Source organism: Aspergillus tanneri (genome assembly GCF_003426965.1).
Source record: "Aspergillus tanneri strain NIH1004 chromosome Unknown AapTan_7_pilon_pilon_pilon, whole genome shotgun sequence".
Lineage (NCBI taxonomy): Eukaryota > Fungi > Ascomycota > Eurotiomycetes > Eurotiales > Aspergillaceae > Aspergillus > Aspergillus tanneri.
This window is the reverse complement of record NW_022984634.1, coordinates 1,969,044-1,982,340: the sequence shown is the minus strand read 5'-3', so window position 1 is coordinate 1,982,340 and position 13,297 is coordinate 1,969,044. Positions and strand designations below refer to the sequence as shown.

The 13,297-nt window shown below is 46.2% G+C and overlaps 2 protein-coding genes across 2 annotated transcripts; one reads left to right on the top strand and one right to left on the bottom strand.

Moving 5' to 3' along the window:
• Positions 1-370: 370 nt before the first annotated feature.
• ATNIH1004_007243 (uncharacterized protein) lies at positions 371-2,090 on the top strand (the record flags this gene model as incomplete). Its single annotated transcript, XM_033571868.1, has 4 exons — positions 371-733; positions 774-1,424; positions 1,484-1,672; positions 1,791-2,090. The coding sequence occupies 4 exons, from the start codon at positions 371-373 to the stop codon at positions 2,088-2,090; spliced, it is 1,503 nt and encodes a 500-aa protein (XP_033425183.1).
• Positions 2,091-2,437: 347 nt separating this feature from the next.
• Positions 2,438-4,235, bottom strand: ATNIH1004_007242 (fungal specific transcription factor domain-containing protein; the record flags this gene model as incomplete). The annotated part of the gene is made up of 2 exons (XM_033571867.1): positions 2,438-3,715; positions 3,765-4,235. 2 exons carry the CDS (start codon positions 4,233-4,235, stop codon positions 2,438-2,440), a joined length of 1,749 nt encoding a protein of 582 aa, XP_033425182.1.
• Positions 4,236-13,297: the final 9,062 nt, after the last annotated feature.

Here is a 13,297-nt window from a genome sequence, read left to right as displayed (position 1 = left end):
CAGGTTGAAGTACATGCGCGCCGGGATCGAACAAGGGTCTAGTAAGACGCTTTCGGGCCCGAGAGTGCAAATCCGGTTGGTTACTGTCTTCCGAGACGTAAAACAATATGGGACCGAAAGTGGTTGTGCCAGTGGTTGTTATGAGGCAACACAACAATTTCTTCAACAAGGGGTGTTGCATAGATATTATATATATACTCGATGGCAACCCTTCATTTACCTCAAGCATTGCCGAACGGTGCGGCTTAAAGTCTCTTGTTCCTTATCACTCTCTTCTTGACATACCTACATTGCATAGAGTATAGGTTATCTGAGAGGTATACCTAATGTTTAACTCTCTCTCTTCCATCCAAACCTACTAGAAGACCCAATGTTGCCAGCGAATTCAGGCAGGGACGAGCAGTCTTCCTCAGCAGTACAGGCCGTGTCAGAAAATGTCCCGGACGACTCTATCTCCAAACATGAGGTCGCTGCTGAAGAGCCAGTCGCACATCCCAATGAGAAACCCGAGACTGAGGACGACCATGAGTATCCCGGGCTAATTCCCTTGACAGCAATCATGATTGCACTGAATCTAGCAATATTCCTGGTCGCTCTGGTAAGCACATCCTCATCTCTACCCTGTGTAAAGGCAATCGAGCCTCACGCTCCATCGCCTCTGGGATCGAAGCATTACCGCCACAGCCATTCCACGCATCACCGACGACTTCCACGCCTTGAACGACATTGGATGGTATGGAAGCAGCTATCTTTTGACAGCCTGCGCCTTCCAGCTTATCTATGGCCGCTTCTTCACCTTCTATTCGCCGAAGTGGGTGTTCCTTTCAGCCATCGCCGTGTTCGAGAATGGTTCTGTGGTGTGTGGGGCAGCACCAACTTCGACTGCTTTTATTATCGGCCGGGCAATCGCAGGATTGGGGCCCTGTGGTATATTCACCGGTTCGATCGTCCTCATCGTTGATATAGTGCCTCTACAACAGAGGCCGATGATAACGGGATTCATGGGGAGCATCTTCGGTGTGTCCAATGTGATTGCACCCTTGATGGGAGGAGCCTTTACGGATCGAGTGACATGGAGGTGGTGTTTCTATATTAATTTGCCCATCGGTGCCGTGACAGTTATTATTATAATATTCCTTCTCAAGGCATCTCCTCCGCCGCACCCTTCGACAGCTACGACTTTCCGAGAGCGAGTCAATCAGTTTGACCCCCTCGGGATATTTTTATTCCTGCCTGCTATGGTGTGTCTGATTCTTGCCCTCCAGTTAGGGGGAACAAAGTACTCCTGGAGCAGTGGCCGCATCATCGCACTCTTCTCCCTATTCGGCGTCCTCACGACCGCATTCATAGCTGTGCAGGTGTGGGAACAGGAGACCGCCTCTGTTCCTCCGCGAATCGTCAAAATTCGCGGAGGGTCGATGATGGTTATCATATACTACCTTCCCATCTGGTTCCAGGCATCAAAGGTGTCAATGTTGTTAAGTCTGGAGTTATGAATCTCCCCGTCGTCCTCTCACTCGTGATTGCCGGTATCTTGGCGGGAATAGGGGTTTCACGTATGGGTTACGCTGTGCCGTTCATGTATGCCAGCTCCGTCCTGATGTCCATCGGTGCAGGAATGCTGACCACCTTGACCGTGTCTACTGGGCATGCAAAATGGATCGGGTACCAAGTAATCTATGGATTCGGTCTGGGTCTAGGGATGCAGCGAGCTAATTAGTGTCGCCGCTCAAACGGAACTAGAGAGAAAGGATGTTCCGACTGGTTCCGCGCTAATAATGTTGTCTCAGTCGTTGGGTGGTGCTATCTTCCTGGCAGTAGCCCAGGCGGTATTCACCTATGGTCTTATCTCAAATTTCAAAGGGACAACACCAGATTATGAGAATGGGAACTTCGCCCACATTATCTGGGGAGCGGGAGCAACTACTCTTCGTCAAATTGTCCGCGGCCAAGACCTGCCGGCCGTGTTGATAGCCTATAATAAGGCAGTACGAAACACGTTTATTGTCGGGTTGGCTTTGTCCTGTGCTACTATCATTGGCGCTATCTTTACTAAATGGACGAGTGTCAAGCGACCACCACAGAAGTAGGGTGATGGGCCGCTACGAAAGGCACCGAATCTTGAAGAATACTGAAATGCTCCTGGCCACAAGCGCATTGCGTGATATTTAGAACACCCTCCAAAAATTGGGTTGAAGTCGCTGGGTTGCATTCTCCTCATAAATTGCAGGGGCTCAAAAATAACAAAACCCCCGGGCCCAAAAAAAAAAAAGGTTGAAAAGGAAAGAATCTTGGGCTATAAAATATACATGAGTACGTAATTGATAGTAATAAAATAAACATAGCGCAAGAAGAAACGAATATTGATCGATCTAAGTCTTTGTCGCTACCCCAACGATGGAACCCTTTAAAACGTGTAGTTCTTAGATGAATGGTTTTAAAAATAATCAAGGCTGTTTGACTGCTGCTGATACTCCTGGAACAAAGCATCCCATTGAACCCAGTCAATGGGGGAGTTCTCCGCAGGATATAGTCCTGCAAAAGAGGCGACATGAGCATTATGGTCGATTAGGTTCGCGCTCTGCAAGACACCCTCCCTTAGCCGGGGAACATCGCCAGTACGACCTGCATGTATGGTCACAGTGTCCTCAGCAGCAGCACTTCGCTGGTCTTGGTCCTGAGATGAGGCAGTCACTTGGGTAGAAGCAGAAAGTGAGTAAAGATTTATCTGTTGGGTCAATGCTAGAAAAGTAGGAATGATGCTCGGCTGTGGGATAGTAGACATATGCCGACGCTCACACTCTAATACATGGGCTGCCCATGCCTTGACAGCTAAATTCGCCAGGGCAAGGTGCAATGGGCTCCTTGCTCTAGGTCCTTGCTGATGATACTGGCGGCTACAAGTGACGTCAATCAAGTGCCAGGCCTTCGCAGTTTCATCTCCTATGGCTCGGTACCGAAGCTCATCCAGTATGTATATCAATGAGTCCCAAGGGAACTGATTGTCTACATGCCACAGATATTTCCGCGTTTTATTAGTCGTCAGCAGAATGTTACCATACTCAGTTACGCTGAGGCAGGTCTTAAAGAGAAAATCTTTCTCGGCTTGTGTTGGGAGTTCACATTTCTCATGATAAATTCGGGGGTGATGGGCGGCCAGGCGTAGTATTGGTGGTACTGACCATGCTACAATCATGGTCATGAGATGCAGCGGGATAGATGGGTCGCAGTGGGCAATAAATTTTCTCTCGATAATGTCCTCAAGCTCTTTAATCATACGGACTTTCTGTTCGAGTGGAATAGAGCCTCGACTTATAGTTTCCCAGTATCCATTAAACGCAACTGGCTTTAATCTGGACTGACGCTCAAGCCACTGACCGAGTTCATAACGCATGAGACAAAAAATCATCTCTGTGGCACCAGATGACTCGGGAGGAGTCTCTTTCATTTCCACATCCAGATCACTGTCATTGACATTTAACGGAATGCGGGTATCCGCGAGAGGGTATAATGACGAGGTTGAGCCAGACAAACGGCCAATTGCAGCATCCACAACTGTGATTTGCCACCAAAGTCGACGACGCATTTCAGTTTCAAAGATGGGCAGACCAAGCCGAGATCCATCACGGTGAAGACCAATTCGTTGAGCGATACGTACTGCAATGCCACTTAGAGACCAGAGTGCGTGTGGGTTATATACCGCACGAACAGATAGCTGCACAGGAATAAGAAATGAGACCGTGAGAGAGGAAGTGAAAACTCACTATGAATATAAGAAGTGCCTGTAAGACAACCATATTGGATGTCTTTAACAATCCAACCTGTACTAAAGAAGATTGGGCAGCCTGCTGATACTGAGCCAACAGGATTGCTCTGGACTTTCCAAACCCTTGCAGAACTTCTTCATCACTCAGAGATCTAAGTGCTGCGCAGTAGATCGCAAATATAAGAGCTTCAAGTTCACTTGGCACAGAATTAAGATCACCAATCGCATTTAGAATGCGTTGTTGTAGTGTAGGTATATGGATTAACTTTGTTAGAGGGTTTACATTCTCAAGGAAAACCTGCCATAGCTTAAATATATGAACTGGATTCGGATGCTCTCCAGACAGGTTGGGCTTGGAAGCAGCGCCGAAAAGAAGAGCTCCTTCGTCCAGCTCAAGCTCGCCTTCAATTCGCGCTCTCGGTATCTGGTGAGATATGCCGCCTGAACTCTCAGGAAGGATAGATTCCATATCTTGAACCTATAAATTGGAATTAGTCCGCAAGTATACAAACAAGTAGATTAGTGAGAGTATTATTGCCACAAACCTCATTGCTAACCCTCTTCCATAAGTTACTATTGCCGATTGTTAGTCCTTAATGACAATCACCATATAGATAAGAGCAACTAACTTGTCTAGATATATAGATTTCTCGCCTCTTGAAATTAATCTCCCAGGCCCAATTTCAATCCTAGTATTGGATCGAGGATTCGTAAAATCATTCTGTAGCGTATGCTGTCTTGTTCTGATGTCATCACTAGCTGATAGCTCGTTATCCTCGTCAGATACTTTAGCCTTGGGAGTGTCTTCATTACACCTCAAGGTTCTAAGAATAGTCCTTTGCTGCGCCTTTCTCCGCCGACGAGATGGAAGCGGATCTCGATATTGGCACTGTGCATGGTCTTTGACACAGGTAGAGCATGGCTGGCCCCTGTCACATTTGACCTTCCTTCTTCGACAGACTGTACAGGCGTAACTTTTGAGAACTCCTGAGGAAGCATTAATTGGAATAGGACGTCCGAGGCCATCAGACATCTTTTTTTTTTTTCCTTCCCGACTCCAAGGTGAGTCCCGATATAAGAAAGAGTCTCCTATGGTCAAGATTTTCAAACTGGGTTGCGAGCATAATAACAGTGGAATGAACGTTCTTCGGGGCTGGAGGCAGGCAGACAATTTATTGGCTTCCCACCTGACCACGCTAACTGCCGCCGATCAGGCGAGGTCACCCTCGGTAGGTCACTACGGGTAGAACTCTACCACTACAGCCGCCGTGTTCTTTTTCTGCCCACGCTGAGTATTGTATGCATGTTGTATCCCCTTAGCAGACATCGCCTGTCTTTTCAGAGATAATTTTGAATAGAATGTTTCCATTGGCCAATCAACCTTCACCACTTGTTACAAATTGGGAACAGCTTCTAATTCTCAGGCACCGTTATTCTACATAAACTAGAACGCGCTTAGTTGCGCATATTCGTACGCGATTTTATTATGGATTCGTGAGGTCTGCCTCTAGAAGAGGGCGAAGAGCATCTATTATATAGCCCGTCTGTGGCCCCACCTAGTGTCTCTACATCTCTTCTGTCTCCTGTGTCTAAGAAGGAAGAAACAAAGCAAAATCTTGCACAAATGCTTTTTCATAAGATACAGCATTATCAAGATGTTGGGTTTGATCCTCTTATACCATCTTAATTATTGCTATAGTGGATCCCTTTTTGGTTTTGATTGGGGCAGAACTTTTATATCATTTAAAAGCGTCAAGTTAGAACTGGACGCTTTCCTGTCAAAACTTTAAAAGGCTGGCGAAGTAGTAATTGGTATTGTGTGGGTCTCCCGTTAGCGCGTAGTTCGGTCGTTCCATTTTTCCTGACGGCCACGAGTTTTCAATGACAATACACTGTAGCATCCCTACTATTTATATAATCCCGATCAAGCCAAGCTTAGAATACTTAGTTGGGTACTTAATATTACTGATCTAACTGACCGTTCTGTTGTATTGTACTAGTTCCGGCTGTTCCGGTAAGAGTACAGTTTCCTTTGTATTCATGTTGACAAGGTATCTCAGTATGTTCGTGATCGAGGGCCCCGATTCGCCCGAAGCTTCATGGCCAGGGAGAAGTATTAATACACCTTCCTGCTCAATACAACGCAGTGTGATTTCGTGTCCCGATCAACCTAATTTTTCTAACTTCAAAACAGGTACTTAGTTAAAGCGTGAACCCGTCGACCGCTCTATCAACAAACTTGTCAACCTCTATGCATTTGAAGACTACCTGAACGCAAGGTGCGCTCGCTGCCAGAACTACCTGATGTAGAACAAGTCTCGCCTCGGGTGGTGCTCCGTCTGCTCGGTGGAAATCCCGGTCACGTGTGATAAAAATAGACTGTGTTTTAGTTTATTAAGAAGCTTGTTCCTGACATGATTTTAGATGCAGCTTCAAGGCACCAACACATAGTATATAGTCGGTACAGGTTACAGAAGAATTCTCATAGACACTGGACAAGGTATCCCCACATGGATCGATCTGTTAGTGGAAAGACATTCCAAGCGCGAAATTACTATTAGCCAAGTGCTTTTAACACATTGGCACGGCAATCACACAGGCGGCTTATTGCCGTGGGTCAGTCGGTATTCCAGAACGGACTGATAACAGGAATTCGCACCTACGCACCCAGTGTTGATCCGAGTGTAATTATTACCGCCGGAGCCACAGAGATGAGGCATGTGCTTACTACGCTCGGCCAACTAGATCAGCTGAATGGTATGATTCAAGCTTACATGAACGGTTTAAGGGATACTTATCGGGTGAGTCTAGCACTAATGATCGCGGCTTTTGTGGCAGCTTGCTTTGTGGAGTGGAAGAGTGTCAAGAAGTCCGGTGGAAATCAAAACGATAATTCAGCTGTCATCATGAATAGAATTTTTGGGTTCCGACTGGACTTGCTGGTTACAAAGTTGACTGCAAGATCATCATGACGACTTCACTGGTTGAATGAATGTATTTCAGGGACTCAAAACAAAATCTACCGGGCGTACCTGACAGCTTATCAAAGAGCTTGATGCATGTTACTTTGACCTTGGTCGCGAAATGTATGGAAGTCGAAAAGAAAGACTAGGCTCCCGAAATTTGCTTGATTGAAGCTGTTCATAAGGCACTCGCCGCCTGTCAGTGTCAAATGCCGGGTCCACCAGAGCCAGCGTCTAGCTCAAAACACGTGGACTCCGAGACTTTTATCAATAGCGCCCCATAAGATTTACGCAATGATCTGCTTGTCATTTTGAAGGTGCTCAAAAATGCTCAAAAATAGCTTTGGTCATTTGGTCATTTGGTCATTTGTAGAGAGGGTTGTCCATTCAGTCAATCTTTCTGTTATCATGACAAGTACGAGACCCATCGTATTCCATCGATGCCAGCCAGCCATCTATTCCAACCGCTCCATCCGCTGGTTCATTTTAGAAAGCAAGTTAACCATGGGAATTGTCAGCTCTATTGTACCGGGAAGCTTGACAAGGTATTTCCGACGTATTTATCCGAGAAAGTCATCCAATCTACTGGCGAGTTTGCTCTTAGGGAGCACATGTGGAAGAGCAAGGCTAACGATAAACAATACGACCCTGTTATGATTCTAAGTTCAGATCTATTAGGATTGGGAATGATTGGAAATGAATGAGTGAAATTGAGCACATTCCATATGCAGGCGGGGCGCTTCCAGGGACTAAGAAAGAGCGAATCTTAATCCTGGTAACGCAGGCTTTAGTAGTGTACCTTTTGAGGCGATGTTCTGATACTTATTTCGGCGAATATTGCGACAGAGTCTGGAACCAGGCTGTACATGCTTCTTTTGGAGACTCTGTGACTAGTACTGCCTGAACCATACCAAGCAATGTTTCGCGAATTCCGTAAAGTGTGCAGGTTTGATTTGAGCGTTCTCATTCAGTAAACGGGGACCAACATTATACTGATGCAGTAGCTGCAAAAGTAAATTCCTGATGTGGACACAGGGATCGACACGATGTTTCTGTCCGATTGTACACTGAAGAAAGTGAGACTCGAAAGTGTCGGGCCTACCGTGGTACTTTCACGCGATCTTTGCCCACACGGGTGATGGGGTGCGCCGGAACATGTTTCCTTGGTCAATGTTGTGAACTCAGGGGAAATGGGGCGTAGGGAGCTATTCTATCAGCTACAGGCCAACTAGCCTAATTAGGAAGTAGATGTCATTCAGTGGAAACACCAGGAATCGCAGTATCTCAACCAACTGAGCCTACTAAGCGGTTCCCTATATTCTCATTGAGGTGTTCACTATCTAAAGGATTCAGGGGTTGAATCGATCGTCAGATACTCCGCACCGCCAAGTCGGGCGGATTATAGTGTTTCCGTAACAGTCAATGAGATACAGGGATGAGAATTGAATATGAAGATTTGACGACTCTTTTTAAGCCTCGTCATCAAAAATATCTCTGCATCGCATTCGAGGCAAAATTCATAGGCTTTCCGAAACAGAGTTTCTTTGCGTCGGCATCTCTGTTGGTTCTTCGCTCGTGTACTATCTGATCGCCGTCTCCTGATGGTTCTTTTCTTAGCCGCCATATTGGAAATTTAGATCTTGCACATTTCAAGGAAGAACGGGTGGTGGTAAGCGCAGCAGATGGATATCACTGTATTTAAGAGTTTCAGGCAAGAGTGTAAAGGGCTAGAGCCCGTTTGGCCTCTCGGGCCAATGTCCCTATTATCCCTATTGTCCCTACTGTCCCTATTGTTCCTATTGTCTCTACTGTCCCTATTGTTCCTATTGTCCCTACTGTCCCTACTGTCCCTACTGTCCCTACTGTCCCTATTGTCCCTATTGTCCCTATTGTCCCTATTGTCCCTATTGTCCCTATTGTCCCTATTGTCCCTATTGTCCCTACAAACCCTACAGGCCCTTTTGGCCCCATTGGCCCTCGACTCACAGTGTTGTGAGACTCTCATTTTCCTCTTCCCTTCTTCCCTTCTTCCCTTCTTCAACAATTCCTTTTGTACATAACCTATCCCCTAGGTTCTACGGGTTCAGCTCCTGACATCGGTCCACTGTAGGACTTCTAGTCATTGTTTCTGTGAGGAAGTGACGTCATGATCCCGCAAGCCACTTTTCCTCAAATCTCAGATAATTTGATAGAGGAGCGAGCTTAAAGTACACAGGAAACTCTTAATCTTTACACATGAATTAAAATATCCACGTAGAGCCTTGTCGCTATGGCTAGGCCCTTAAGACATAGGTATCTTCTAAGCTGCCTTGTCTGTTTCTCGCCCGCATCCCCTATACACTCAGTGACAGGGACGCTGTATTTATCCCTTTTAGGCAACCACTTTTTTTGAGGGCCCTGAGAAATTCATCTCTTCTGTTCCACTCATTTCGAAGGCTGCAAAAGCAACCCCTCAAGGTGCAGGAACGGTCGCTGAGGGAGTAAGGCAAAGCAGCCAGTACTCGTCGCCTGGAGCTTTGATTGGTCTAGATAAGATGAGGACCAATCATGAAGATTCAATATTTCAGACAGCCAGGACGGTGTTAGCGCCAGCCGTGACCAACTTTTGTTCCGTCCAACCCATGGTTAGTTCCCATGCAATGACATCACAGGTACCATGCGTCCAGTGATCGACGCAGGGGAAAGGTGGGTGATGAGCAGTGGATAAGCAATCCTTTTGTATTTGGAGACCAAGTTTGTCTGGAGACCTCATTGCTTGATCTGACCCGCATCCTCAAGTGCGGATCAGTGGCTCCTGACGTGAAATTCGCTGAGCAGATAAAAATGGTTGCCCTGCTGAGCCATGACGTCATCGTCGAATGGAAAGGGAAAACAACCTGGTGTTTTAGCTATAAAGACAATGGCCAATGTTTTAATGCTCTTCCGATTCCTCTGTGGGCCAGGATCTACCAAGTAGTGCAGCTGTGTTATGTACGTATTATGGTTTCGCCTAGACCCCCCGATCCGCGCTTTTTATGGAGGGAAAAATGAGAAAAAGAAAAACATACGACAGTCAGGATTCGCTGGTGGTCACCCGCCCAACTACTAACAGACCGGCGTGTGGTTTAAGTACGGCTGAGCGGACGGGAAGCCCTGCTTTCCACACCCTATGGTCGTATGTGTCAAACGTAGCTATTATAGTAATCCATAATCCACTACTACTAGCCGATGATGATGGCTCCTGAGCCAACTGCTATCTTGGGCTCGACAGAAACCACTAGTAATTCCCTGTATTGCCCTATTAAGACTAACATCAACTTCCTGCTCCCATGAGCATGTCATTCCTTTTAGCCCGCGTTATGTGCAATGCTATTCTGCCCTGCTTTTTTTAAGGCTCGTACTCCAGTATACTTGGATTGAATCAGAGCTTCTTGCCGGATGCTGGTCCCATATAATTTTGTCACTTCTGACCAAGGTCGCCTCTCGTCTCTTCTTAACTTCTGCAGAAGGCCTGTCTCTTCAGGTGACCATGGCATGCCCTTCCTGGAGTTTCCTTGGGCCTCGCTGCAATCACGCCGAGTTTGCAGGTCCGGTGCATTTTCGTCGAGCGATTGTTTAATCACATATCTCCACTATTACAGGTTAGAGACAGGGTCAGACATACAACGTGGTAATGCGCCTTCGAACAGCCAAGAAAGAAATTGCAAACGCTTATCAAGTGGCACAGACATAAAGTAAGAACAAAGGGCGACGAAGGCATTTCCACTCGGAAGTGATGCAGATGGGGCTTGTAGGCCTTTCACAGGCCACAGGGCTGATTGTTGTCTTTTTCACTTGCGGGGCTTTGGCTGTTTGTAGCGGTGTTGAAAACTCCCACTCTAAACATTAGAGAACAACAAGTTATCTTCGGTGCTGTGAGAAGAGTGATGTCTCCGATTGCCCTGGTTGTGAGGGCGATCAACATTTTGCGTATTACCACCCTGGCCGCTTGACCCTTTGGTGGTGATCAGGTGCATCGCTGAGAGAGGGTGGAGGTTCAGGATATGGACATGGCGTCCCTGGGATAATAAGGCTATTATCTTGCTGGACAGGTTGGTGTAGATCTTGAGCATCCCAGGGTCTATTATCGGCAAGGATTACTGGGTTAATAGGAATGTTGTTTCGCATATCTTGCAGCCTAAAACACTCTTCCAAGCTATTGTCCGAAATTGATATACTTGGCGATGATAGATCATCTTCTGGGGCATCTCCCCGAAAGAAGGGCAACTCAGTCGGAATGTTAGTGACATCTTGGATATCAGGGGGTGGAATTGGACCCGAATTTGAGGTGCATTGTGCCGGATTGTGTGGTGATGTGTCGTGCTTAAAGTTGTCTAGATGTGGCGTATTGGGCGGTGGCATGGATGTCTTCCCTTGGGATTGGGGGCTTAATGGTGTGCATGGCCGAGTGTTTGTACTAACATGCATGCAAACTTCGGCCTGTGGCCGCGCAGGGAAACGATGCTTGGAAAATGGCAAGGTAGGTAAAGTGCTCTGGAGGGAGTTATGCCGGGGTTTGGGGAGAGAAGGAGTGTTGGGTATTAGACTGCTGGGATTTAGAGATTTATACAGTGTTAATGAGCTGGTATATGGTGGAATCCATGGCTTGAAGTTGTTCAGGTTGAATGTAGGTAATATCTTGCAGGAAGCAGTGTAGCTTTGAACAGGATCGTGAAGTGCGAGAGAAGCAGAAGGGAATGCTGTAGATAATATAATATCCCCAATATCGCAGGTTCGATCAGCCTGCTTATATCTTCCCTTGAAGCGTCGACAAACATAATTCTGCCTTGTTATCGGAAGTGAGGAGACAAAGACTTCTTGTCCTCGATCCCACTTCTAGGCGGCTGACATGTCCATCTTTATCTTAAAATGCCACCTAAGGGCCGATGGCCGTCGGCTTGTACTAATCGCATCCAATAATTGCTCGGCGTTGCCCTTCGGGCACCGCAGAAGTAGCAGGGATCAGCCACAAAGAAGCACCAAGATGAATTGGCCAGTGGAGCTGGCCTTGGCGCACAGGAATATGCAGACAGCGAACTGGGAATGAGAGGAGGAAACACAGACAGATTGGAGGGAGCACGTGAGATGGAAACAGGTGAGAAGGAATTACATGGGCCGGAACAAATCATATAGGTTTCTTAATAGGTTTCTTACGAGTGGATTGATGCATGGATAAGTTTGTGTCTGAGCCGGGTGAAGGTGCTGTTGAAGTACCCTTATGGCGCTGTCAGATACCGGGTGTATACCGAGCGGACCTGGTGCTTGTAACTCAGGTATTGTCCATATATCGTAACCTGTAAGCGAGTCGGACACGCAACCGAGTCAGACACCTTTGTATTGCATATAAATCGACACTTTTTAGGACATCAATAACTCAACAACAACATATCAGGAGGGCCTAATATCTATAATATAAAATGATATGATAGTATATATGCAGATATTAAGCCTAGGGCGTTATAGAGTTTCTACTTCCTTATATTACAAATGATGAGCTTGAAGTACAGTTGTATTTAAAATTATACTGTATTGCATGCTAGAAAAAATATTAAAAATTCTAAATATAATATACAGGCTTCTATAGTCTATATATATTAGGCAATATTTCATTATTAGCAGCATAGCTATAATATGGGTTGAGATATTGACGTCCTAAAAAGTGCCGTTTTATATGCAATAAAGGTGTCTGACTCGCTTACCGGTTACGTCACATACCCCTAATTACATACAAAAGATCAAAGAAATGTGGGTACTCGATGAATAACCCAGTTGCTAGTGGTGAGTTACCACTTCTTCGTTCGACAGTTCTGGCGATCTGGCATGATCGCTGGTCTGCTTTCTGCCTTCCCGCCTGTCTCGTTTTGACCTCCCCCATGTTCTTCCCCTATGTTTCACAGCCTTCGTACTACGCCTGCTTGTCATAATAGAGAAAGCTGTGCTTATACTGCAGAGAGTTAACCCTGGTAGGCAAAGATGGCTTGTGTTACCTATTGCGACGTTCATTTGTTCCCAAGCTCCGTCAAAACCTAGTTCTCCCAATAAGCTAACTAGGTGTTCCAAGGATTGTGGTTGCTTGTTAGAGATAGCACAGAGCCCTAATCACATCGACCACATATCTCAATCTATGGAGTCTAAACCATGGGAGCAGAACTAGAACTACGCACCAACTCCTCCTTTTGCCGAAGCAAAGTACAAAACAATTGTTCCTCGTCTAAGAATCCCCGCAGTGTTTCCAGCAAAGCTATTTCTCAGACATAACTTTCCCTTACCTTCACGATTTATGCATGGAGGCGGCAACATTTCCGACTGTCCTCGAATTCCTAAAATGTCTCTTCATTTGCCAACGGAATTACTACTATTATTAGTCACATTCCTGGAGGCAGAAAGAGATATTAACTCGTTAGCGCAAACCAACAAACGGTTCTACAGCGTCCTAAATCTATACTTATATCGAAGAAATTCTCGGAATTCTGAATCTTCAGCACTGCTATGGGCTGCTCGACATGGGAAAATTGCCACAGCTCGAAAGTCTATCCAGGCAGGGGCAAAC